The following is a 22,649-nucleotide window of genomic DNA, read 5'->3' as shown; positions in this document are numbered from 1 at the left end:
GGTTAATACCTTCAAGAGCATTTTGTTCTTTCTGCACATACCATATTTTACGACTCCAAATGTTGTAATTATCATTATTTAGTTTTTCTTCTTTGTTCAAGTCAGCAATTATATTTTTCGATGCAATATCTGTTATTAAGAGACAATCACGCAAGTATTTTATTAATTATGCATGCAAATTACACATTTAAGCAAATCATTTCACATAAAGGTTTCATGTTTAGTATAAAATCGGAAAGACACTTAAGAATCCAATCATAATCTAGGAACTAAAAAGTTGACCAAAATTAGAAATTAATTTCTTAATGCGTATTAGGATGATAGCTTTCAATTAAGTCTTTGTAAAATCAAATAAATGAATGAAATTCATATAGAGGGAGAGAGAAACTACTTAATATAAATATAATATAAAGTTTAATTAAACTACTTCAAGTTACAAGTCAATTTAAAGACAAAAGTCATCCTACAAATATTCGAGATGACATATATACATCCAAAAAGGCTCGCTAGGCCAAATATCGTGGTAAATATTAATTAATCTCCCGCCTCAAGGATCACAGAGGGAATTTGATAAAATAGTTAATGCTTCCCAATTCGAGATTTCTACATAATTTTTAGTTCTACACGTTTCAATTCAAACAAATGTATAAAACTAGCAACAGTAATGTTTGGGGTCATCTTAAAAGACTTGAATTCTTTCAGTTTCTTCTCTCTTTCCTTTCGCATAACCTTTTCATTTCATAACAGATTTTGTGTCGTCCTGGAGACATCATTTTGTATGATCTCACGACCTAAAAAATATGTCCTTTGACGACATGCTTTTCCACTTTGTCTCTTTGCTCGACATCCAGAACTCCTATTTGGAGTGATTCGAGTCTGTTTCCGTTCAACCATGTCTGAAACAGAAATGAAGAAACAATAAGAATGGTTGAACCACTCAATGTGACATCTTATGTCAAAAAATCGTGTAGAAGGCAAATCCATTAAATTAAGTTTAAAGGGCTTAAATTTGCAAATTAATATCAGGATTAATTTTAACCACATTTATAATACCATTGTTAGTCTAGAGGATTTATTAAATTACTTAGCACTTTTCTCTTTCCCATAGGAAATTAATAAATTAATATTTTTATCCTCGTAAATAAAATATACACGTACAATTACGATATAAAAGGTAACAGATCTGCGACATATAACAAAGCATTGGAACCATTATTGATCCCAATGAAATTATATTTTCAATGCTCTGCACATATGCATATATATTTCTCCGCTAAAGCATATGCTAATTTCTTTTACCAAGAACAATAAAGGGTACTTTTTGTTGATACGTAATTTTTGCCCTCGACGACTAAATTTAACCCTAGGTTTCTTCAATTTTTAATAAAATTGAAATATTTATTTCATCCGGATAAATACACTTTAAAATATTTATTTGGATTAATTTTATCGTTTAATTGACGATTATACGTTTTCGTATTTACATATGTGAAATTGTATAAATTTTGTTACTTAAATGAACATTTTATCAAAATTGAACTTTTATTGATTAAACTTGAAAATTAATCTAAAGGGATAAAGTCTTGATTTAAATAAAATTTATTCTCAAAATTAATTTATTTGGAGAAATATTTATTTGATTTTATTAAACCAAGGGATTAAAGGAAGTATTAATTCGTATTTTAACTTAGTCAATCTATTAGATTTGGCCATAATTGAAATCAAATTGGCCATAATTGCAATGCAATTGGCCAATTGATTTTAATTTGGTCAAAATTAAATAGATTTGGCTAAATTTTAAATCCCAATTGGGGTTATATTTTAAATAACTCTAAATTCCCAAAAACTTTCATAATTTCTACCCAATTCCCACCAAAATCAAATTCAAATCCAAAAATTTAAATTTTTGAAATTCAAAAGATTGTACTAGATTGTACAATTCCCCCTCAACCTTGTCCTTTTTTTAATTCTTGAAATTCAAAAATTGTACTACATTATACAAATCCCCCCTCAACCTTGTCCTTTTTCTAATTTTAAAATTCAAAATTATACTACATTGTACAATTCCCCCCACCTTATCTTCCACTTTACCTTATCTTCAATTTTTAAAATTCTAAAAATACCCCTAAGTAGTTTCTCCCACACTGGTGAATTAATAGTATTGGATCTCCATCCTTTCCTATAATACTATCACTATTTTGGTACAGAGAAAAAAAAAAGTTTCAAAGTCTCAGGTTGAAAAAAAAAAGCTTTGAGCAAAGAAGATTTTTTATTTTGGTAAAAAATTTTCTCTTTCAATGAAATTCGTGGGCTAATCGAAGTTCTCGAGTTGAACATTTTCCAGTGGTGATCAAGACTCCAAAGAAAGCTTGTAGTCCCATTTTGCTGCTCCAAAAAAGGTAAACACACCTTTCTTTTTTTTAGTTTTATTATCGTTTTCTTCTTCATCTTTTTCTCCTTCATAGTTCGTAGTTACAGTTTTGTTTGCTGGGATTGTTTGTTGTAGACGGCCTTGAAGGCCATAGGAAGCTGTGTTATCGATATTATGGTTATTTTCATGTTCATGATATAAAAATGAGCTACCAATAGTTGTACGTGCCTTTTTTACTTTATTCTTTGATTATTATAGATAAAGTTTCTATCTTTGCTTAAAAAATGTACTTATACTTTGTTTAAATTCATTATTGACTGATATGTTTGTTTTTAGCATGTAGAGTTGTTTCCTTTATGTTGTAAATAATAGTTAATATTGATTATTTCTCATTTTTTACTTTATTCTTTGATTATTATAGATATAGTTTCAATCTTTACTTAAAAGATGTACTTATGCTTTGTTTAAATTCATTGTTAGCGGATATGTTTGATTTTAGTATGTAAAGTTGTTTCCTTTATGTTGAAAAAAATAGATAATATTAATTGTTTCTCCTTTTTGACTTTATTCTTTGATTATTATGGATAAAGTTTTAATCTTTGCTTAAAAGACGTTCTTATACTTTGTTTAAATTCATTGTTGCCGAATATATTTGTTTTTAGCATGTAAAGTTGCTTTCTTTATGTAAAAAAAAAATAGTTATTATTATTTTTTTTTACCTTAATAAAATAGTAATTGGTTAAGTCAAGAACTTGTCATTTGCTTGCTAATTATTTTAATGAATTTCATAATCTTCATATGAGAGATGAAGTGCTAGCTAGTTTTCATCCAAGATATTTATTCCTTTTTTTTCGCATGTTGACTTGTCAAAATGATGAGAAAGTTTGGACTTTTGTGGCTAGATAGAATTATTTAGATATTTTTGAGTCATGCATGGTATGATTGTTGAACGATATTTCACTTTTAGAAATACTAAATTTTTATTCTAAATTTTCTACCCCCTTTGGATTGTTATATGTGCTCTTTGTGTGTGTAAAGACTTGATTCGTGTCTTTCTTCGATTCGTAATATCAAAAGAGAATCAACGATGTCTTAGAAAGATACCATAGGTCATTACACGTTTTTTCAAAAATATTGATTGTAATTTAGATGTATGAATCTTTGTTAATGTCGCCTTAATTGAAATTTAAACACTCCATTTCTTGAAAAGTTAGCCTTTATTTTATTTTGTTATATGCATTAGTGTCTATGTTTGTTCAATTTTTTTATTTTATTTTGTTATATGGGTTAGTGTCTATATTTGTTCAATTTTAGAAATCATGGTTATTTTTCTCATTGCCTCATCCCTTCACTTTCGTAAGCTTATGTTGTTTTTTCTCGCATTAATTCATTAAATATGACCTTCTTCCTTTTACCTTTATTCATTCTTAATATGAACATAAATCATGAGGCATGTAAGTGGGTATCTTTGCTTTGCATTTTATCTGTTGACTCTCATTCTTGTTATACGTGTGCAAGTGTGCTTATCATTATTATTCAAAAATTGGTTGATATTTTCTTTTGCTTTAAAATATGTCACTTTTATGCCTTGAACGTATATTAATTTTTTTATTTTTATTTTGCATGCAAAAAATGTCTCGAGTTCAAATGGACTACTCTCCTCTTGCATTTCGTAATGGGCCAATGAGGTCCACTTCTTTAAGTCAAGTTTGAAGTTTAAACTTAAGGTCGACTATATGACGTGCGGGTGCTAGAAGATAGACGAAGAATGAAAATGGATCAAAACCCATTGATGAGGTCACTAAGAGACTTGAAAAGTCTCAATTTTTATTATCGTTTTCTTTTTATTTATTCATTTAATCATTTATTTATTCATTTATTTGAGCCTCGAAGCCAAAGTTGTATTTTAATACAGGTGAAGCCGATTCTTGGTCAATGGATTCGGAAAAATAGTTTAGGACAGGTTATGGGCCAAAACCCGATATTTAGATTAGGACAGGTGCAGGTGGGCCAAAAGTCCAATTAAATTAGGACGGGATTGATGGATTTGGGTTTACGAGTCTAAGTCTTCTAATTCTCATCCTCTTTATGTGCTTATTTGCTATTTATTTTCTTAGACTTGATTAAATTCCCTACTAAGTCGTCAAAAATTATTTTTATACAAGTTTCAGCCTAAATCACTTTCTTTTCAACAATCAACTTCTCTTTTTTCAAAGTTAGTCAAAGTGGTTTTTAAATAGTCTGGATAACCGCAAGTTGCGGACATTTTAGGTGCCTTAAAAACCTTCCTAAAATGTTAATGAGAACCACTTAACCGGAATTTTCTTAAGGGCCTAAGTCTTTTTTTGTTTTGAGACTTAGGATTTTATTTTAAAAAATTTTCTTAATTTCTTTTCAAATAAATTAAGTGACGACTCTGTAATTTCTTAGATTGTTTCAAAATTTTCTTTAAAGTTTTGAAATAGTTTAAAATGTCGAAATCAATGTTTTCCAACCCTTCGAGTTAAAAAAGAGATAAAACACTTTTTTTTTTATATAGGCATTCCTTAAAGTTAAAAAAAAAAAACTTTCTTTTTACTATAACTTATTGAAAGCAAAAAGTTGTTGTTCTTTTTCTTCAGAATGACACATTTTTCATCCCTTTTTTTATAAAAAAAAATTACATAGTGATTAACAGCACTTTGAAACAACAACAACAAATAAATTAAAGGTCGAATTCATAGCCAATGGTGGCGCGAAAAACGCGATGAAGACACGTCTAACTGAATTCAAAACGCGATGAAGCCGCATCTGATCGAATTCAATATTTTCGATCTTTTTCAATCAAAATTTTTCTAAGAGGTGTTTTCATAAACAATTATTCAAGAGTTTTTCACTCTTAAACTCAAAATTTTACTTACAAAATTAGGACAATAAATCTGGCTCTGATACCATTGATAGTAAATTCAGATCAAAACAATATTAAATTGTGTACCTTAAATTCGCAGCTAAAACCGTTGAATTTTCTACTAAAAAGTATTTGCCCGAAGTCTACTTCGTCTCTATTGAAAATGGAGTTTTCTTTGTCACAAACTAAATGCCTCCCTTTTGGTGTTTTTGTTAATGTAAATCACGAATTGTTTTTTATTTTGTGTTTATGACTCAATCTTCTCTCTGCTCATCTTGTCAGAAAAAGAAAAGAACATACAGGAGATTTTGGGGCGGGAACAGTTATTGTATAACAGTTCCTCCCTTTTCTTTTGAAATAAGATTATGCGTTAATCTCATTTTTCTGACTAAGAAATGGATCAGGTCGGATCGGGTAGGTCCACATGGGTGACCCATGACCCGTAATTCAACAGTTTGATATCCTAAGTGTTAATCACATGTAATAAACTTGCATGCAAAGCTTGTTGGTTGTTACACGTGTTGTTCCTGTTATCCTTATGATTGTGATTATTGTGATATCTGTCATTATTATGAGATGTATCGATATTTGGACATCTCCATGGGCTCATTTATTTATATTTGTGGAATATACTGGTATTTGAACATCTTCACGGGATTGGTTGCAATCAAACGATTTCGAATCATTTGATTGGGAAAGATTTATCCCAGAATAATTAATCCCGAAATTGATTATTTCGAAATTAGTTATTCCATCATGTATATGAGATGTTTATCCTATCACTATGGTGTAAATTGAGAGATAAGTAATCTTGGTACTAATATTTCACACAAAACACATGATAAAATAATTTTTTATTTTATTTTAAGACTATTTATCTCTTATACCTCATATCAAATGACTCCTAAATTAGTGTAACAAAATAATATGGTGTCAATTATTGTTTTTTAACTGACTTGTCAAGTAAAAATATGTGAATGCCATGCAAAAGTGAAGAGGGATTTATATTGCCATAATGCATAAACATATTCTTTAACTTAACCCTAAATCACATTTATGATCTCCAACTTTGAATATGCATAAGTAGGTACTAAAACTTGTATAAAGTTAAATAATTAGACACACACGTTCTTGTGATATAATACACGTAGGATGTCATGTGAAATAAAAATTGACCATGTAGAACATCACATAAGATATGTGTGTTTACTTGTTTAATGTTATATAAATTTAAGTATCTATTTATGCACACCCAAAGTTGAAGGTTATAAATGTAATCTAATGTCAGGTTAAATGACATGGTTATGTATTATATGCCATTTATATTGGGACTTTGAAAAACGGATAAATAAGTGTCCTTCAAATTTTAAAAATTAGATAAAAGAGATGATTTTTTTTAGTTTTTTTAATATTTTCGCTTCAACAACTAAAATCAAAATTATTCGATAACTTTGTAAAGTTATTCGACAATTGTACAAAGTTATTAGACAACTTTAATAGCTATTGAGATACCTAATACAATTATCAATCAACTATCTTAACTTTTTAAGCGATTTTGTTTCTTCTTAACTTAATAATATTATCAACCCACCACTTTATTTCTTTAGCTTAATAGTATTGTGGGATCAAAACCAGCATCAACTAGAAGAGCGACGTGGTTCCTTTTGTCTCATCATTTTACTCATGGCATGTTTCTCTGCAACTCAACTACATGCTCTTTCATGGACTTCATCCTTAAACCCTAACTTTTCCTTTCTTGCTCCCAAACTTTTCTACTATCCAAAACCTTTAAGAGCTTCATTCACCTCATCTAATGTCGAACCTACTACTGAAACGAAGGTTTCATCAACTGCAAAGCTTCGGGAACTGTGCCGTGGTCACGTGCCCGACCACGTGATTCGCCGGTAAGCTTATCACTACAAGTTGTGATTAATTTTTGGAGTTAAATTGATGTGAATTAATTCGAAATTTTAAATTTTAAATTTTAAATTTAGATGTTTGAAACTTGTGTGAAAAATACTAGAAGTTGCACTTCTTTCTCATATTAATATAATTTTTGACTTTTGTACTTCCATTTCATTTTTGTAAGATTATTTTTGTCTTGATCCAGGGTCTTTTTGAAACAATTTTTCTAGGTATGCGGTACATTCTGCCTCCCAGGCACAACTTTGTAGAAATACACCGGGTATATTGTTGTTGTTGTTGGTTAAAATCCATTAGTTTGACTTCCGAGAAGCAAAATGTGACAAGTAAAAGTGAACGGAATGGAGGGAGTAGTTGATATTCCGGAATTCTCTAGAAGGATAGTGTTAATTCTACCGAATTTTCTCCAAATACTGATTCAGTTGATACCTACATGGTATTTTTTATCAAAATTGAGCCTGTCGGAACTAGAAAAGTGTGAATTTTAATGGACACTCTGGATATTAAAGTAAGTGGTACTTCGTAAGCTCCAAATTTTGTTTTATAAAAGGTTTAATTCTGCTTGTGAAGTAATTATCTAAGTAATCTTTAAATTTTTAAGCGTTAGACAATTTTACTGGAAATCTTTGTACTACCTCTTTGAAGTTTCTGAATATAGGCAGCATAAATTTTTCTAGAAAATGCTTGAAATGACAATTTTTTCAGCTTTTTCGAGGAAAAAAATGAAAATGAGATTTTTTATTGTTGTACAAAATTGCATTATTTTAAAGGTTGTCTCAAAGGACAAACTGATATATGGAGCACAAATTGCAGGGCGGAAGAGGTTGGATATGTGATACCTACAGAAGTGCAGCGACTGGCATTGCCTTTCCTCTTTTCAGGACGTGATTGTGTGCTTCATGCGCAGGTTGATATATGCTTTTGAAACATTGTTTCAGTGTTGTAATTGTTGAAACTTGACTACATGATTGTTGCTATTTTTATGTGGGGGAGACATTGTATTGAGGACATGCTTTAAGCATTGCTATTTGCTCCTGAATTCTTTTGCAATAATGATTTGTGTATTTGGTGCTGTTTCACTTTTCTCAAACTTCAATTTTCTTTGAAGCCATTTTATCATCCTTTGCGACATCTATTGTTTAGTAAATTGTGAGTTGTAGGCAAACAAAATTCTTGACTTAAACACATAACAGTATGCACCCATATGGTGATTCTAGTACTATGTGTCGTTGAGCATATTCTTACAGATACTAGGGGGTGGATGTTACGAGTTCTTATCAATTTTAGTATATTTCCTTTCTGTTCTTTTTGGTTTCGTTGTGTCTCTCTTCTCATCTCCAACAGTGAGGACTGAATTCTCGTCTTAATTATGTTTGCGATTTCATCATTTAAATGATATCCATCATATGATTGCTTTTTTCAGGGAAAACGAACCGCTGCACCCAAAAGTTATAAGTTTTGTTGAAAATATGAAATGTAAAGGAGACCAGAACTACTACAAGTTCTTAGCAATAAATGATCTATTCATTGACCGTTTCTAATCTTTTTTTCCTTTTCTTCTTCTGCTCGGTTTCTCCTGTTTCCAACTGGCTTGCTGTATTCTTAATGAAATTGAAGTTGTTTTTGCTTTCTATTTATCCCACTAGACAGGTTCTGGAAAAACCTTGGCATACCTGCTCCAGGTATTGTCAGCCGTTGACAGTCAAAGGGCAGCAGTTCAAGCATTGATCGTGGTGCCTACTAGAGAGCTTGGTATGCAAGTAAGTTTTGTGGAGTTATTCCTTTTTTTTTTTTCACTTATAATGTATGTTTGTTGAAAGTAGGAACATTAGGGATGCACTGACATTGTTTTCTGCTTAGGTCACAAAAGTTGCTCGAATGCTTGCTGCAAATCCTTCAGAATGTGACTCAGGACTGAAATTATGCACTGTTATGGGTCTTCTAGATGGGGGCATGTTGAAACGACACAAGAGTTGGTTAAAGGTACAAAAGCATTTTTTGTTGCTTGTAAATTTCATGTCGTTGAGCGAGGAAAGTTTAAATCAATTCTCGCAACTTGTATTATTCATATATCCCCAGAGTCTAGCTTTTTGCAATTTGTCTACTTGCTCACTTGAATATGTTGTCATCAGAACTCTTAATTAGGTTTTAATATTTCTTTTTCTGGGATCCTTTTAGTTAACCTTGATACTTTTGTTGTATTTTGCGTAAATTTCGTTCTCGTTTGGTGCTTTTTATTATTGTTATTGTTGTTGTTCTATCTTGCATCTTAAAGTTTCATTCGTCACTGCGGAATGCAGGGGTGGAGCTACAGTGTTATAGGGGGGTTCGGGTGAACCCAATAGCTTTCGCATAGACCTTATATTTGTATTAAAAATTCAGGAAGATAGGTATATAAATTGTCCTTGTGAACCCACATTAACTGATAACCAAGTGGCCCAGTGGTAAGCGTTCGACCTGTAGAGCGCTCAGCTGCAGAGGTAGTGGGTTCAAAACCTACTGTCTGCATTACATTTTTTCGTGTTTTAAGTTTCAGCACCCAAAACCTTCAAATCCTAGCTCTGCCTCTGAATCGGAATGACATGAAGCTTGTAATGTTGCATTAGTGCGTAAAACTAAAAGATTAGTTCAGAACCGCGTGAAACAAATTCTGTGTACAACTGAAACACTACTAGTATCCATAATCTCTCTCTCTCTCACACACACTCTCTCTCACGCTCACACACACACGCAAAACTCCTCCTTGGGCTTTGTGTGTAGGTTTTCTTTGTACAGGTGGTATTGGGGGAGTATACGTTATCTTTCTAGAGATACAATTGCAGAGCTTTAGCTTATTTCTCTGCACCTTTGCAATTTTCTTTTACAGTATAGTCTGTCAACTCGTTCTTACTTATGTTGCCTCTCTCCCAATACCTCTGTTCTGTTTATTACTGCTCTTTCTCGCAGAAATTAAGCAGAAGCTTCAGCATATTTTTATGAGGTGTGACTCTCAGATGTTTGTGCCTTTACAGGCTGAGCCACCCACCATTGTTGTTGCAACTATAGGAAGTTTGTCTCAAATGCTTGAGAAACATATTTTGAAGCTAGATTCCTGCCAAGTACTTGTTGTTGATGAGGTAATCAAGATGCATTTTCTATGTTATATTTTCTGTTTGCCTGTGTTAATCCTTTATTTGAATGGGATCGTCAGCATATGGATGCTTCTGAACAATTGAAATAACAGACTGCCAGTGTCATCATAACTTTCCTTTTCTATTTTTTCCTCTTTCCTTTTCTATTTTTTCCTTTCCGTTTGAAAAAGAACAATTACAATAGTATATTCTTTAGAAAATTCTATATCATGAACAAATCATGACTAGCTATGTAATTAACTATGCTTAAGCGTTTAAGAAGTGAATCTTATGCATGCTTGATGCTTGTATTTTGCACAACTTCAATGCAATTCTTAAAACAGAAATGCATGTTCATTATTATGGCACCGGTCTGTAGATGTGAACTCTGGTGAGAAATGTGTTAAAAGGGGACCAAGTAGACCTAAAATCACATAGAAGGAAGTTGTCTTGAAAAATTTGCAATTTCTTGAAATCAACATAGACTTACCTAAAGATAGAGCACGATGGAAGAAAAAGATCCATATAGCATCTGGTAGTTGAGAATAGGTTTTAGTCATGTTAGTTCCCACCATGAGAAAGACGCACGGAAGAGGTATGCTGAGCGCGCAGAGGAGTTGAGAGTTTATCTCGGTAGGGAACTGTACCATCTTTTTTCCCTGTTGTATTGAATCAATAAAAAGAGGTCAGTGCTATGCTATTGTTTGATACGTTGGTTTTGAACCATTTGTTTTTTCTAGGAACGTGAACCTATTGTTTTTCTAGGAATGTGACCTTTATCATTGATTGATATGCCAGTAAAAATAGAGAACCTTGAATATTTTCATTGTTATTTCTATTAGCTTATGTATATTTGACCTTTTTCTTAGAGTGCGATGATAACATGAGTTGATCTTATTAAGTGAAGAAATAGTTAATGATGATTCATAGATCCGACTCTTAACTTGTTTGGGATTGATTCATAGTTTTTTGTTTTTTATGTTCTTTATTACATATTTTAGGTTGATTTCATGTTCAATTCTTCGAAAGAAGTCAGTTCTCTTAAAAGGCTGTTGACATCCTACTCATCCAGCAAGAACCGTCAAACTATCTTTGCTAGTGCTTCAATTCCCCAGCACAGAAGATTTTTGTATGACTGTATGCAGCAAAAATGGACCAGGGTAAGCTGGCCCAAGGTTCTTTGACACGATTTCGCTTTTTATGACTTTGTTATGACGTTATGAAAATCACATTACAGATGTACTTATCTAAGTTATAATCACAGGCTGATGTAGTTCATGTCCATGTGAATTCAGTAGAGCCGATGCCCTCATGCCTCCATCATAGATTTGTGGTGAGACTCCTAAACTTACACTTTGTGCAAATTACCTTCACTTACAAATTCCATTTACTGGAGTAAGCTCATTAGTTGTCATTCTAGATTTTGTTAATTTTCACTTTCACAGGTTTGTGGTATCCTAGAAGTATTAGATGGAACAATCCCCAACAAACATAGAATAAATAAAATCAGCAATCTTTTTTGTTAACTGATGTGTAATGAAATTGTCATATTGAAAAAGTGATCACCAGTAATTAGATCATTCCGTTTCATGTTGCTGAATCTTAGTTACTATGTTCCTTGGTTATTTCCATTTCCATGATTGTCTAGTATTAATAACTTTTCACGTCTCAGGTATGCAACAAAAGGGAAAAGAATCCAATGTTACTCTCATTACTGCAGAGAGATTCACCTGAATCTGCCATAATTTTTGTCAGCGAGCAAGTTAAGTGTCTTCAATCTTGTTAATTGTCTATACAGTTAAAAGAAATTGTGTGTTTCGTTATGAATGATTGATAAGTTTAATTCCTTATATAGTGTGATTAATTGTGATATTTATCACTTTCAAGTATTGACACCCCTCTCTATTCATAATCAACGAAAGCGCACACAGAAAGCTTCTTTAGAATTTAGAGGTTGCTTACCAAAAAAAGAATTTAGAGGTCGGTTGAGTTTTCAGTATCTCCCCCCTCTTTTGCAAGGAGCTGCACTTTGCTTGCTGGGCATGTTTCTTATGTTTCTTTTTACCTGTCTTTCTAAATGTGGTGTTATTTGGAGAACTATGTAGAACTTCTAAATATCATTATTGGAATGCATATGTATGTTTAGCAGCTTCTTTTCAACTGTATGTATAAATTGAACGTGTAAACCTCCCCTAATGGAATATTAGAAGTTCCATTTGGCCTTTTCTTTGTCATGTTTAGGATTTATGCACCAACATCAGAAAAAATCAGACCTTCAAAGAAAAACCAGTTATCTGCAAATTGGAAAGAACCATGGTCATACATTATTCGAAAAAATGAATTTTACTTATCTATGCAACTTTTGATTTTCTATTGTTACTTGTTAGCAGTTGCATACCTTAATTATAACGTTTAATTTTTGAGCAGTCTGAGAAGTCAAAAAAGGAAGGAACAGCACCTCCAACTACTCTTTTGGTAGATTTTCTAAGGTCCTCTTATGGGAGATTTTCTGACGTCTCTCTTCTAGAGGAAGATATGAATTTCAATCGACGAGCAGCATCGTTATCTGTAAGTTATGCTGAGATATTGTTATCTGGTCGATGGATCAGTTAGATTCCAGGATATGGTGATCTTGTTTTTGTATTGCTGTCATATTACTATTCCTGCTCGTTGTTTATATGTTCTTGTATACAGGAGCTTCGAGGAGGAGGAGGTTATTTATTGGTGGCAACAGATATTGCAGCTAGAGGGGTTGATCTACCAGATACGACACATATATACAATTTTGATAGCCCAAAAAATGCAGTAAATTATCTTCATCGAGCTGGAAGAACTGGTAGAAAACCATTTTCAGATAAAACATGTTTCGTCACCAGCATTATAACAGTGGAAGAGCGGTTTGTGTTGCAGAGATTCGAAAATGAGTTAATGTTTTGTTGTGAACAATTATTCATTTAACTGTGCATAGAGTTCTTCTCCCTAATCGTTGGCCTCAAAAGTTTACCGTTGCCTCTCTAGGAAAAGATAAATAACCGGCGGCTGATGCACCAAGGGTGTGGCCTAGTGGTTCAATAAAGTAGGGTTGAGCACCATGAGGTCTCAGGTTCAATTCCTAATACAGATAAATGCTAGGTGATTTTTTCCCACCTGTTCTAGACTTGGTGGATAGAGTCACCTGGTATCTGTTGGTATCTGTTGCTGGTGGGAGGTGGCAGGTATTCTGTGAAATGAGACGAGGTGCAGCAAGCTTGCTCAGACACCACCACCACAACAACATACCCAGTGTGTTCTCACAAAGTGAGGTCTGGGAAGGCTAAAATCATTATTCCCACAAAGTGTACGCAGTTCATATCACTACCTCAGATGAAGTAGAGGATGTTTTCGATAGACTTTCGGCTTAGGACATATAACAATATAACAAATCAAGCACAAATTCAAACAAAACATTCTTCCCTACTATAATGGTCCGAACATCACGATTATTAAAAAGAAAAAAATAATAAGAATTAAACAACAGATACTACCACTTAGGTGTGTATGGTATTATGGAAAAAAAATTCAAATTTCCCTAGTTTCCTTGGTTAAAACGTTCAGGAAAATAGCACCCAACGGGGTGTGTAGTAGCCAATGAAGTGGGTTGAGAACTCGAGATTTCAGTTCAAACTCTAGCAGAGATTAAAAAACGCTAGGTGATTCTTCTCATATGTCTTAGTTTTAGTGGACAAAATTATTAAAAAAAAAGTAATAATAATTAAACAACAGATACTACCACTTAGGTGTATGGTATTGCGGAAAAAATTCAGTGTATCGTATTATGGAAAAATATTTCAAATTTCCCTAGTTTTCTTTAGTTGAAATGTTCTGGAAAATAGCACCCACGGGTGTGGTCTAGTGGTCAATGAAGTGGGTTGAGAATCTAAGGTCTTGTTTCAAATACTAGTAGAGATAAAAAAACAGTAGAGATAAAAAACACTGTGATTTTCCTCATATGTTCTAGCCTTAGGCCTCATTTTTTACACTTAATGGAGGTCTGAATCTGAATGGTTCAGACTTTAGACCATTAAGTGGATTTGTTTTTTATTAAGACTTTAGGTCTGAATAGGTCTTAATCATTCAGATCTAGAACCAAGTCTTAATAGGTCTGAAGAGATATTCTGGTGTTGAATAATATTCACCACTCTATTCATAATCATCAGTCACTACCAGTAATCACCTCTGCCACCGCCATCATTGTCAACCACCTCCACCATCACAACCACCATCGACAATAAATATTGCCATCAACCACTATTGTCAACCATTACCACACCTACTAACTCTATTATTCTAATTATATTCACCGCCATTACCACTGTCAACACTACCACCATCAACCACTACCGGCCAATCCCTACTACCGACTAACTCATCTATCGCAACTAGCACCACCACTAACTACCACTAATGCATCACAACCTCCACACATTCTTTGGCCATCATTACCACTGTCACTAGTAACACCACATCTACCACTACTTCAACCACTACCATCGCTACAATTTATCTCCATTAACAATCTCTCCACCATCACAACAAACAACATTTCCAACTACCAACTAGCACCAACAGATCGTCAACCATCATGCATTCATGTTTCAGCCAACACAATTAACACCTCAAACTACTAACATCAATGTCACATCACAACCACCACCACCATCATAACAATCACTATAATATCAACCATCAAAACTATTTCCACTAACATTATTAATCACTAACATCAATCATTGTCACCGCAATCACCATTATAAACCATCTCCACTATTACTAGCAAACAAATATTTTTTCTCAATCAAATAATAATTTTGTTGCATTAAATTACATATTTTTTAATACATAATTAATTTTTTATTTAAATTATATTTTTTATTTTATTATATATACAAATAAAAAAATTTTGCACATTCAGATGTTGAAAAACAAACAGTCTTAATCATTCAGTTTTCAGATCTAGAGACATCTTAATCATTCAGATGTACATTACATTCAGATTCAGACGTCTGAATCTTAAAAAAAACAAATGCAGCCTTAATGGATAGAGTTATTTGATATCTGTTGTTGGTGGAAGGTGAATGGTATTCCATAGATTTAGTCGAGGTGAGCAAAAGTTGATTCGGACACTACAATTATTTTAAAAAAAATTGTTTTGGAAAATGTTCTCTCGGAAAACATGTTTATAAAAATTAGAAAAAGGACTTCTTTAAGGGGAATTGGAAAAATAAGTTTCGTAAATGGCATTCTAAGTTCATTGTCTCCTCCCCATCCACGACGCCCCACTCCTCATAGTGTTTTTTTTAGATTACATGTAAATATTTTAGGGACAATACTTTTTTTTGCTGCCTACCAAACACCAGAAAGAAGTAGCCGTTTGGCCATGAAAAGTTTACTTTTTTTTTCAAAAAATTATTTCACTTTAGTGAAATAAGTGAAAACAACATGTGTTTGGCCATGAGAATTTCAATACAATTTTGGAATTGTATTTGGAAAAGTGAAAACAAGTTTTTTTTCACTCATACTTCTCTCACAAAATTTCAAAAATAACTTAGTTTTATATTCATGGTCAAACACAATTCCAATTTCAACTCTAACTCCAACTCCGAAAAATTATGATTTTCATGACCAAATGGAGTCTAAATAAGAACCATTTATTTTCCAATAGTAACATTTTCACATTTTTTAGATGTTACATGGAGCAGTTACAGCTTTCTGAGGACATGACCCTTGATAAGAAAGTATGGAGGAAAAGCATTAGGGTAGAGGGCTAAGGTGGGGGTGGTTGAGTCGTAGTCTGTAGTTAGGAGGGTTTGGTGTAGCTTGGTTGGTAGGTCTAGGGGGTGGGGGAGGGGGGTCCATTGTCTGTTTGTGTACTTTATTGTTTTGTTATTTTATTCCTGTTGCACGCTTTTGACGTTTTTGTCCTTTGTCCTTTTGTCTTGAGCCGGAGGTCTATCAGAAACAGCCTTTCTATTTCCCCGGAGGTAGTGGTATGGACTGCGTACATTTCACCCTCCCCAGACCCCACTAGGTGGGAATATACTGGGTTTGCTGTTGCTGTTGTTCTCACATTTTCCTTTGTACTATATACACCCTTAATTTGGCTCAGCATATTACATCAGAAAGTATTTTAGTCCTTTGGTTCTTATAAGTTCTAACGGCTGTGTAATTTTCAGTTTTAAGCAAGACATTTTGCTGAACAAATTGGTAAAAATATTAAAATTGAATGGTTCTCTTGAAGTGCTCTTTCAAGAAATTTAACCTTATGTTCCTTTCTTTACTAAATTGTTAACTACCACCTCAAATTCCCAAAGAAGATCCGGTGGAGCAGTGTTAATGAGGATGCAGTATACGTGCTTTCCCGAAAAAGAAAAAGGAATCCAGTACACAGGAGAAAACGGAGGAAATAGTTGAATAATGAAGTAATGTAGTGAAAGGCTGTACAGGTTTTGATGCACGTAGTAAGTTTAAAAACTTTCTATCCTTCTTTAATTCTGACTAGAAGAAGTTTGTTCCCAAGTAGTATAAAAATTACTATGGAAACCATATTTTGTTAGTGTCATCATGGTTTATTGAGAATATTCACCTTAGATCAGGCATTTTATTCGCAGTACAAAATTCATCAATGGAGAAACAACTCTTTTAAGCCTCAGCATGTAGTTCAATATTTACTTGCTGAATGTGGAAAAGCTGATAATCTGAAACTGAAACTTCTCATATTTCGCAATTTTCTTGGTGCCAATGCTATTTGAAAGAAAAGACAAAAAGACATTGTCATATCACAGCCCCATCTGGGATTGTTGAGTTCTTTAATATGACTGTGATGCCTGATCGGATGTAAAATCCTTCTGACGATCTGTCTGCTTCTTGTACAGCCTGCAAATTGATGTATCAGCGGAAAATAAGTGAGTCCCAATAATAACAAGATAAACTTTGTTCTCTGCTGTTGTTGGGAGTATAGGAGGATCATACCTCTGAGTTGGCAATAACTACATTCTTTCCAATTTTTGCATTCTTGTCAATGATGCACTCTCTGCATATTAGTCGAAATAACGTGAGAAATGAAATAAAGGTCACATTCATTTTCTTGTTTGATAGACACAAAAGGAGAAACATCTTAGTGAATTACTTTATTCTGGTGTTCTCTCCTATTCCTAAAGGCACTTTTCCTTCAGCTAGCAGTGAGGCAATCTCAGCATCAGTTTCATAGTAGTCCGCACCAAGCATCACTGTGTCCTGTATGGATTTTAACGAAGTTATGAGGAATTAGCACCAATTATAAAAATCAAGTAAATGCAGAAGTACTTAAATGTGTTTAATTGTTTAAATATGAAACATAAATGTATGTGTGTTAGATGGATGTACGTGAGTTCCAGTTGGAGCATCAATTTTGGTTTGGTTGTTCAAAAGAATAATACTGAATTTTCAATAGCATCATATGCAGTTTTGGTAGACTAACCTTCAAGTGAACATTGGTGCCTATACGGGATCGGATGCCGACAACACTGTGCTCCACGAAACAATTGGTCAAGAAACTACCATGTGATACAATTGAATCAACAATCTGGCAACAACTAGATTTGGTTAGCAGAAGAAAATTTAGAGATGTATGTGTTTAAGATTGAAGAAGTGGGTTTGTGCTTTAAACCTTGCTATTATCAATCGCTGATGGAGGTAAGTTTCTCCTTGATGTGTATATTGGCTTTGTTGCATCATAGAAACTAAATCTTGGTGGCTGAAATGAAAAAAGCAACATTAGTTGGCCATATTATTAGTACGAACAATCTTTTTAATGTTGTCAAGTAAGATTGACAGGTGTTCAATAGCCAGATTCCATCTTACTTGGGTTGTTTGAAGAAACAAAACCCCTTAAAAGACTGAAAAAACATATAATATAGCTGTCTGATTCTTACATGTTCAGTGAGTGCAAGGTTTGATTCAAAAAAGGATCTGATTGTACCAATATCTTCCCAGTAATCATTGAATAAGTAAGCCTGCAAAATCAGGGCAAAATGCGCCTTAGTCACTGTACAGGTTGTAGTTAAGTTGCTTAGGAAACCATAACAGAAATAGTGAATTGAATTTTTTGGGACAATGAAGACATGCAGGGGTGAGGGTGGGAAATAAGATAAACAGGGGGAGAGGAATTGTGGGCCCGTGAACTGCAATATAATACCAAATGCGCATAGAATATCTTAGATGCCTTGTGATGATGAAACAACAATATTGTGTAGTAGTGAACGTTTTGAGCCAACAGATCGAGGTCTTGCATAAATGCCAACCAGAAAGTAAGTGGTACCCACCTTGATACAGAATTCTTTGGCAGAGGCAGGGATAATCTCTGAACCAAAGTCATTTGCCGTCGGAAAACGCCATCTAAAAAGACAAAGAGTTAGCAGTTCACGATCTTCTTTTACCTGATCTCTTCAGCATGCAAAAGTATGAAGGAACTCAGGGTTAACATAGATTTTATGCGGTCTCTTTCTACTTTATAATAACCACCAAAATGAGTGTGGCTACCCCTGTTAGATGGATGCATATAGTTTCTTCACTTTTTTGTCCTCTTTCTCCAAGTTTCTTTCATTTGCATGTTGGCAGGACAATGACGCCCTCTAAAGTAAGGTACTATAGAAGAAACTCGTTACATACCTTAAGAGATTCAGGAGGATATCCTTCTTGAAGACGTAAACTCCCATTGAAGCAATGTAAGGTTTCTGTTTAGCCTCTTCTGGGGATAATCCCAGAACAGATGTGTCTACTGCCTGAAGTGCTTGTTGTCAAGTGATTGCAGCAACTTTATAATTTAAAAGTAGATTAAGCTCTGAGACTGTCAAATTTTCAAGAATTACCATCGCCTTCAAATCATCTCCTTTTGGCTTTTCGCTGAAGGACAGGACCCGTCCTGAGTCATCAATTTTCATCAAGCCAAAATCTGAAGCGCGTCTATCATGAAAACATAGAAGTGATTCAATAGAAGACATTATTTCTTGTAGTGATTTTCAAAGCAGTCTTTGAGAAAGTATGATTTCGTTGAGGGGAAGAATAGTCTATCTAGTATCTAGATTGTCCCTCCTAATGCTACCTGCCATCTATTGGCAAGCTTGATATGGTAATGTCTGCACCACTTTGCCGATGGCTCTGTCAAGAAGATGGAAATATCAATCTGGAGAAATAGGTAATTTTAGGATATATGTTATCAATCAAGGTGCGTATAGCTTAGTCTAGTCTATACCTGAACAAAGGCCAGGTAGTCCATTCTATACAAGTGATCTCCGGAGAGAATGAGCACATCTTCTATGTCCTTGCTTCTTGCATCCTTAAGAAGTTGAAAATCAGTGTGAACATTGCAAGAATCAATGTTATGTATGTAACTGAGCCAAATGATGAGATAATTTTGGGATGGGAATAGCGAGTGTAGAAAAAGTATTGCTGATATTTACATGCTGTTGTACTGTATTTTCCTTGTAAGTTTCCTGGCCGGAACTAAATTGGTACAACTTAGCTAGCTTGATTTTGCATGGGTAATCTGTTGAGGATGTAAACTATTATTGGACCGTGTCTAAGGTTGAGCTTCCTTCTAGGCCACCAACAACGATATTCAGGTCGATTATAAATGGAATCTCCTGATATGATGTGTGAATATATGCATTTTGATTCTTAGATAATTTTTACTTTTTGAAGAAAAAACTGGGAGGAAAGCATGGTAATTTGACGATTATGAGGAAGACAGAAATATTGCAGTTCAGGAATCTGTTTTTACTTGCACCGTCATTTAGGATAAATCATGGAGATTGCAATTCAATGTAACCATGTGTGTACCTCAAAAAGCCAGTGGAATTGCCTCACAGCATCTGCAGTACCTTGGAACCATCTTTTACCTAATTCACCTGGTGTTTGAGTTGCTGCTAAGACCTGTGCTACAATATCATCAAAACCTGAAACCAAATGTATGCATACTGGAAATGAACGTTGGTGTTTACCTCGACATAGCCGTCTCCGAATGTGACACCACTGCCAAAGTTGTAAGCACGAGCGATATGTCTGTTAAGTGAGGCTGAGTTGAATTGGGTGAGAATGTATACTTTGTTGATGCCACTGTTAATACAGTTGCTCATTGGTACATCAATTAGCCTGTATGCTCCTCCGATTGGAACCTAAAATGAATTAATAAGACTCAATGGTGAGATGCAGATAGCTCTGCGAAAACTTTCAATATTTTTTCTGATAATCTGAAGAAAACTTACAGCAGGCTTGGCACGACGCTTGGTGAGGGGGAAAAGACGAGTGCCAGCTCCACCTCCTAGAATGATTGCTACTACTGTCCTTGCATCCTCCTTCTTTGGTTCAAGATCCTTCAGCTGTCAGCATTCGGCACTTGGTCAAAATGACCATTCTTTAAAGTTTCGGGGCGAATTTAAGATTTTAAGTTACGGTCCAATGCCACAACAGTCACTACAACATAATGGTATGGTGTGATTACATCTGTTGGATGCTTCCTACATTTATTAATGAGTTCAATTACATGTTGTACGCAGCCTTACCCTACAAAGAGCCGTGGAAATAGCCTCTTGCAGAAATATGAGGTAAGGCTGCGTACAATAAACCCTTGTAGTTTAGTCCTTTCCTGGATTCCTACGTAGCGAGATCTTAATACATTGGACTGCCCTTTCACATGTTGGTTGATCAGTTAAGTTGTTTTATGACGCATCATTTGATCTTACTTGTGTATCAAGTCACATTTTATAATGAAAGATGGCCCATCTCTTTATTAATTATTAAAGTAGTTCCAATGCTCATTCAATTATAAAGGAAGCCAAGAAATATATGGCACTGGCAGGTGGGGGTCAAAATGTAAACGTAGAAAACTCACCTTAGCCTCACCTGCAATATCAACAGTAAGTGACATGCAGATATTAGGTTTCACTGCATTGCTCCTTAACTGAAATTTTGTAAACTTGAGTTTCTTCCCCATCAACTCTCCATTGCAGGCCTTCGCTAACCTCACGTTTGTCCCTGTCGTCAATGTTGCAGGGTTACTACGAACTAACGCGAATCGCCCGTCGACAGCAACAGCCATTTTTGCCTCTGAGAATTAAGGAGAAAAAAAAATGAAATGACCTTGTTTATATTTGTGTAAATTAAAGAGACTCAATTTTTCCAAAATATGAAGGTTGATATTGTGAATAGGAGAAGTAGGAGTCAATACTATTGGTTGGACTGGACTTGTTATCCAAATTTAATTGTATCCACCAATTCTCTTCCGACTCATGTGAACTTCCACAACAGAAAATCTACGTGGTTTTTTTTTTTTTCGTTTTATTTTTTCTTTTTGCAGACCAAGTCCTTTATAAAGATTTGCAATAATAACTCGTAAAGCATAAGAATATTCTTTTGGTTTCTGCATATCGAACTTAAGATTAAGGCCTCTCTTTTTTTATATTTAATTCATTTTTCGGAAGTTGACATTCAGATACAAGTACTACATATGGTTAACATCTTTTTAATCCAAAATGCTTCGGCATATTTTAAGCCTAAAATATTGGCAATACATAGCCAAGTAATCAAGAAGGCAACGAACTACTAGAGAAATTTTATTTTGTTGGTCACACAATTTAACAAGTGGATTCATGAGTCCCAAAAGCTTGTTCTTAAATATAAAATAGAAAAGACAATTTTAAAATCACATTTTTTTCTTTTTAGGATGCTTCACCAAAAGAATATTAAAAAAACAGAAAGATCTCCAAATTGGCTTTTGACGTATCCTCAAAAAATCATTTGTATCGGAATTTGACCATAATTAAGGAGCTGGAAAAGAACCGAAAGACTTTAATTTCAAGGCCAACGAAGAGAAATATATATATATATATATATGCCAAACCCATTGACAGGTACCTCAACTTGGCACAATCTTTTACTTTGACACCTCAAGTGGATGTTGTTCACTTTTGGCACCTCAAGTAGTCATAACATGTGTCGATTTGGCACCTTCCGGCACCAACTCTGGTGCGTGAATTGCACGCGCTTCCAATAAGGATTAAGCAGCCAATTAATTTGTGTCAATTCATTTTTAATTGCCACATCATTATATATACCCATAATTTTTTAAAAAACAAAAAAGGATCAAAATAACATAGCAAAGTGTCCAATGAATTAATGACACATGATTTTTTTAACTAAATAATTACAAAAAAGTCCCCATAACATCTTCCCCACCGAACCTTTTTAAGCTTAATTTCCATTAATGGAGGTTGAACCTTCAGGTAGAACTTTTCAGAAAAGTAAATCCGCATTAAAAGCTTCACGAATTTCAGGCGTGGAGAAG

The 22,649-nt window shown here is 34.0% G+C and overlaps 2 protein-coding genes across 8 annotated transcripts; one reads left to right on the top strand and one right to left on the bottom strand.

The window, feature by feature from the left end:
* Nucleotides 1-6,843: 6,843 nt before the first annotated feature.
* LOC107841028 (DEAD-box ATP-dependent RNA helicase 58, chloroplastic) lies at nucleotides 6,844-19,468 on the top strand. Of its 7 annotated transcripts, none has more exons than XM_047407759.1 (12): nucleotides 6,844-7,162; nucleotides 7,995-8,088; nucleotides 8,828-8,941; nucleotides 9,042-9,164; nucleotides 10,193-10,297; nucleotides 11,293-11,451; nucleotides 11,556-11,624; nucleotides 11,964-12,053; nucleotides 12,719-12,859; nucleotides 12,986-13,215; nucleotides 17,203-17,232; nucleotides 17,772-19,468. In XM_047407759.1, exons 1-12 carry the CDS (start codon nucleotides 6,942-6,944, stop codon nucleotides 17,794-17,796), a joined length of 1,401 nt encoding a protein of 466 aa, XP_047263715.1. In that variant the 5' UTR covers nucleotides 6,844-6,941; the 3' UTR covers nucleotides 17,797-19,468. The 7 variants fall into 7 exon arrangements, 3 of the variants coding, with proteins under 3 accessions (XP_047263715.1, XP_047263710.1, XP_047263720.1); XM_047407754.1 differs by having other exon boundaries at nucleotides 17,760-19,468; XR_007052651.1 differs by having other exon boundaries at nucleotides 6,845-7,162; nucleotides 12,986-16,788.
* On the bottom strand, nucleotides 16,790-21,650 carry LOC107841023 (glucose-1-phosphate adenylyltransferase large subunit 3, chloroplastic/amyloplastic). Its single transcript, XM_016685021.2, has 16 exons — nucleotides 21,534-21,650; nucleotides 21,198-21,412; nucleotides 20,572-20,685; nucleotides 20,308-20,481; nucleotides 20,147-20,239; nucleotides 19,560-19,643; nucleotides 19,410-19,465; nucleotides 19,177-19,270; nucleotides 18,977-19,089; nucleotides 18,631-18,703; nucleotides 18,241-18,321; nucleotides 17,976-18,062; nucleotides 17,787-17,891; nucleotides 17,457-17,563; nucleotides 17,300-17,360; nucleotides 16,790-17,203 (listed from the first exon to the last, which is right to left on the bottom strand). Exons 2-16 carry the CDS (start codon nucleotides 21,402-21,404, stop codon nucleotides 17,102-17,104), a joined length of 1,551 nt encoding a protein of 516 aa, XP_016540507.1. The 5' UTR covers nucleotides 21,405-21,412; nucleotides 21,534-21,650; the 3' UTR covers nucleotides 16,790-17,101.
* Nucleotides 21,651-22,649: the final 999 nt, after the last annotated feature.

Source organism: Capsicum annuum, chromosome 1 (assembly GCF_002878395.1).
Source record: "Capsicum annuum cultivar UCD-10X-F1 chromosome 1, UCD10Xv1.1, whole genome shotgun sequence".
Taxonomy (NCBI): domain Eukaryota; kingdom Viridiplantae; phylum Streptophyta; class Magnoliopsida; order Solanales; family Solanaceae; genus Capsicum; species Capsicum annuum.
Note: the sequence above shows the minus strand (reverse complement) of the source record. Positions and strands in the feature narration are given on the sequence as shown.

Bases quoted from the DNA above. Each gene is read 5' to 3' on its own strand.
- LOC107841028 (XM_047407754.1), top strand. From the start codon at position 6,942: ATGGCATGTTTCTCTGCAACTCAACTACATGCTCTTTCATGGACTTCA. The intron at 9,165-10,192 runs GTACAAAAGCAT...GTGCCTTTACAG, and splicing joins GACACAAGAGTTGGTTAAAG to GCTGAGCCACCCACCATTGT. The intron at 12,860-12,985 runs GTAAGTTATGCT...TCTTGTATACAG, and splicing joins GACGAGCAGCATCGTTATCT to GAGCTTCGAGGAGGAGGAGG.
- LOC107841023 (XM_016685021.2), bottom strand. From the start codon at position 21,404: ATGGCTGTTGCTGTCGACGGGCGATTCGCGTTAGTTCGTAGTAACCCT. The intron at 18,063-18,240 runs GTAAGAATCAGA...TTTTCATTTCAG, and splicing joins ACCTTGCACTCACTGAACAT to CCACCAAGATTTAGTTTCTA. The intron at 17,564-17,786 runs GTTAGTCTACCA...AAATCCATACAG, and splicing joins GCACCAATGTTCACTTGAAG to GACACAGTGATGCTTGGTGC.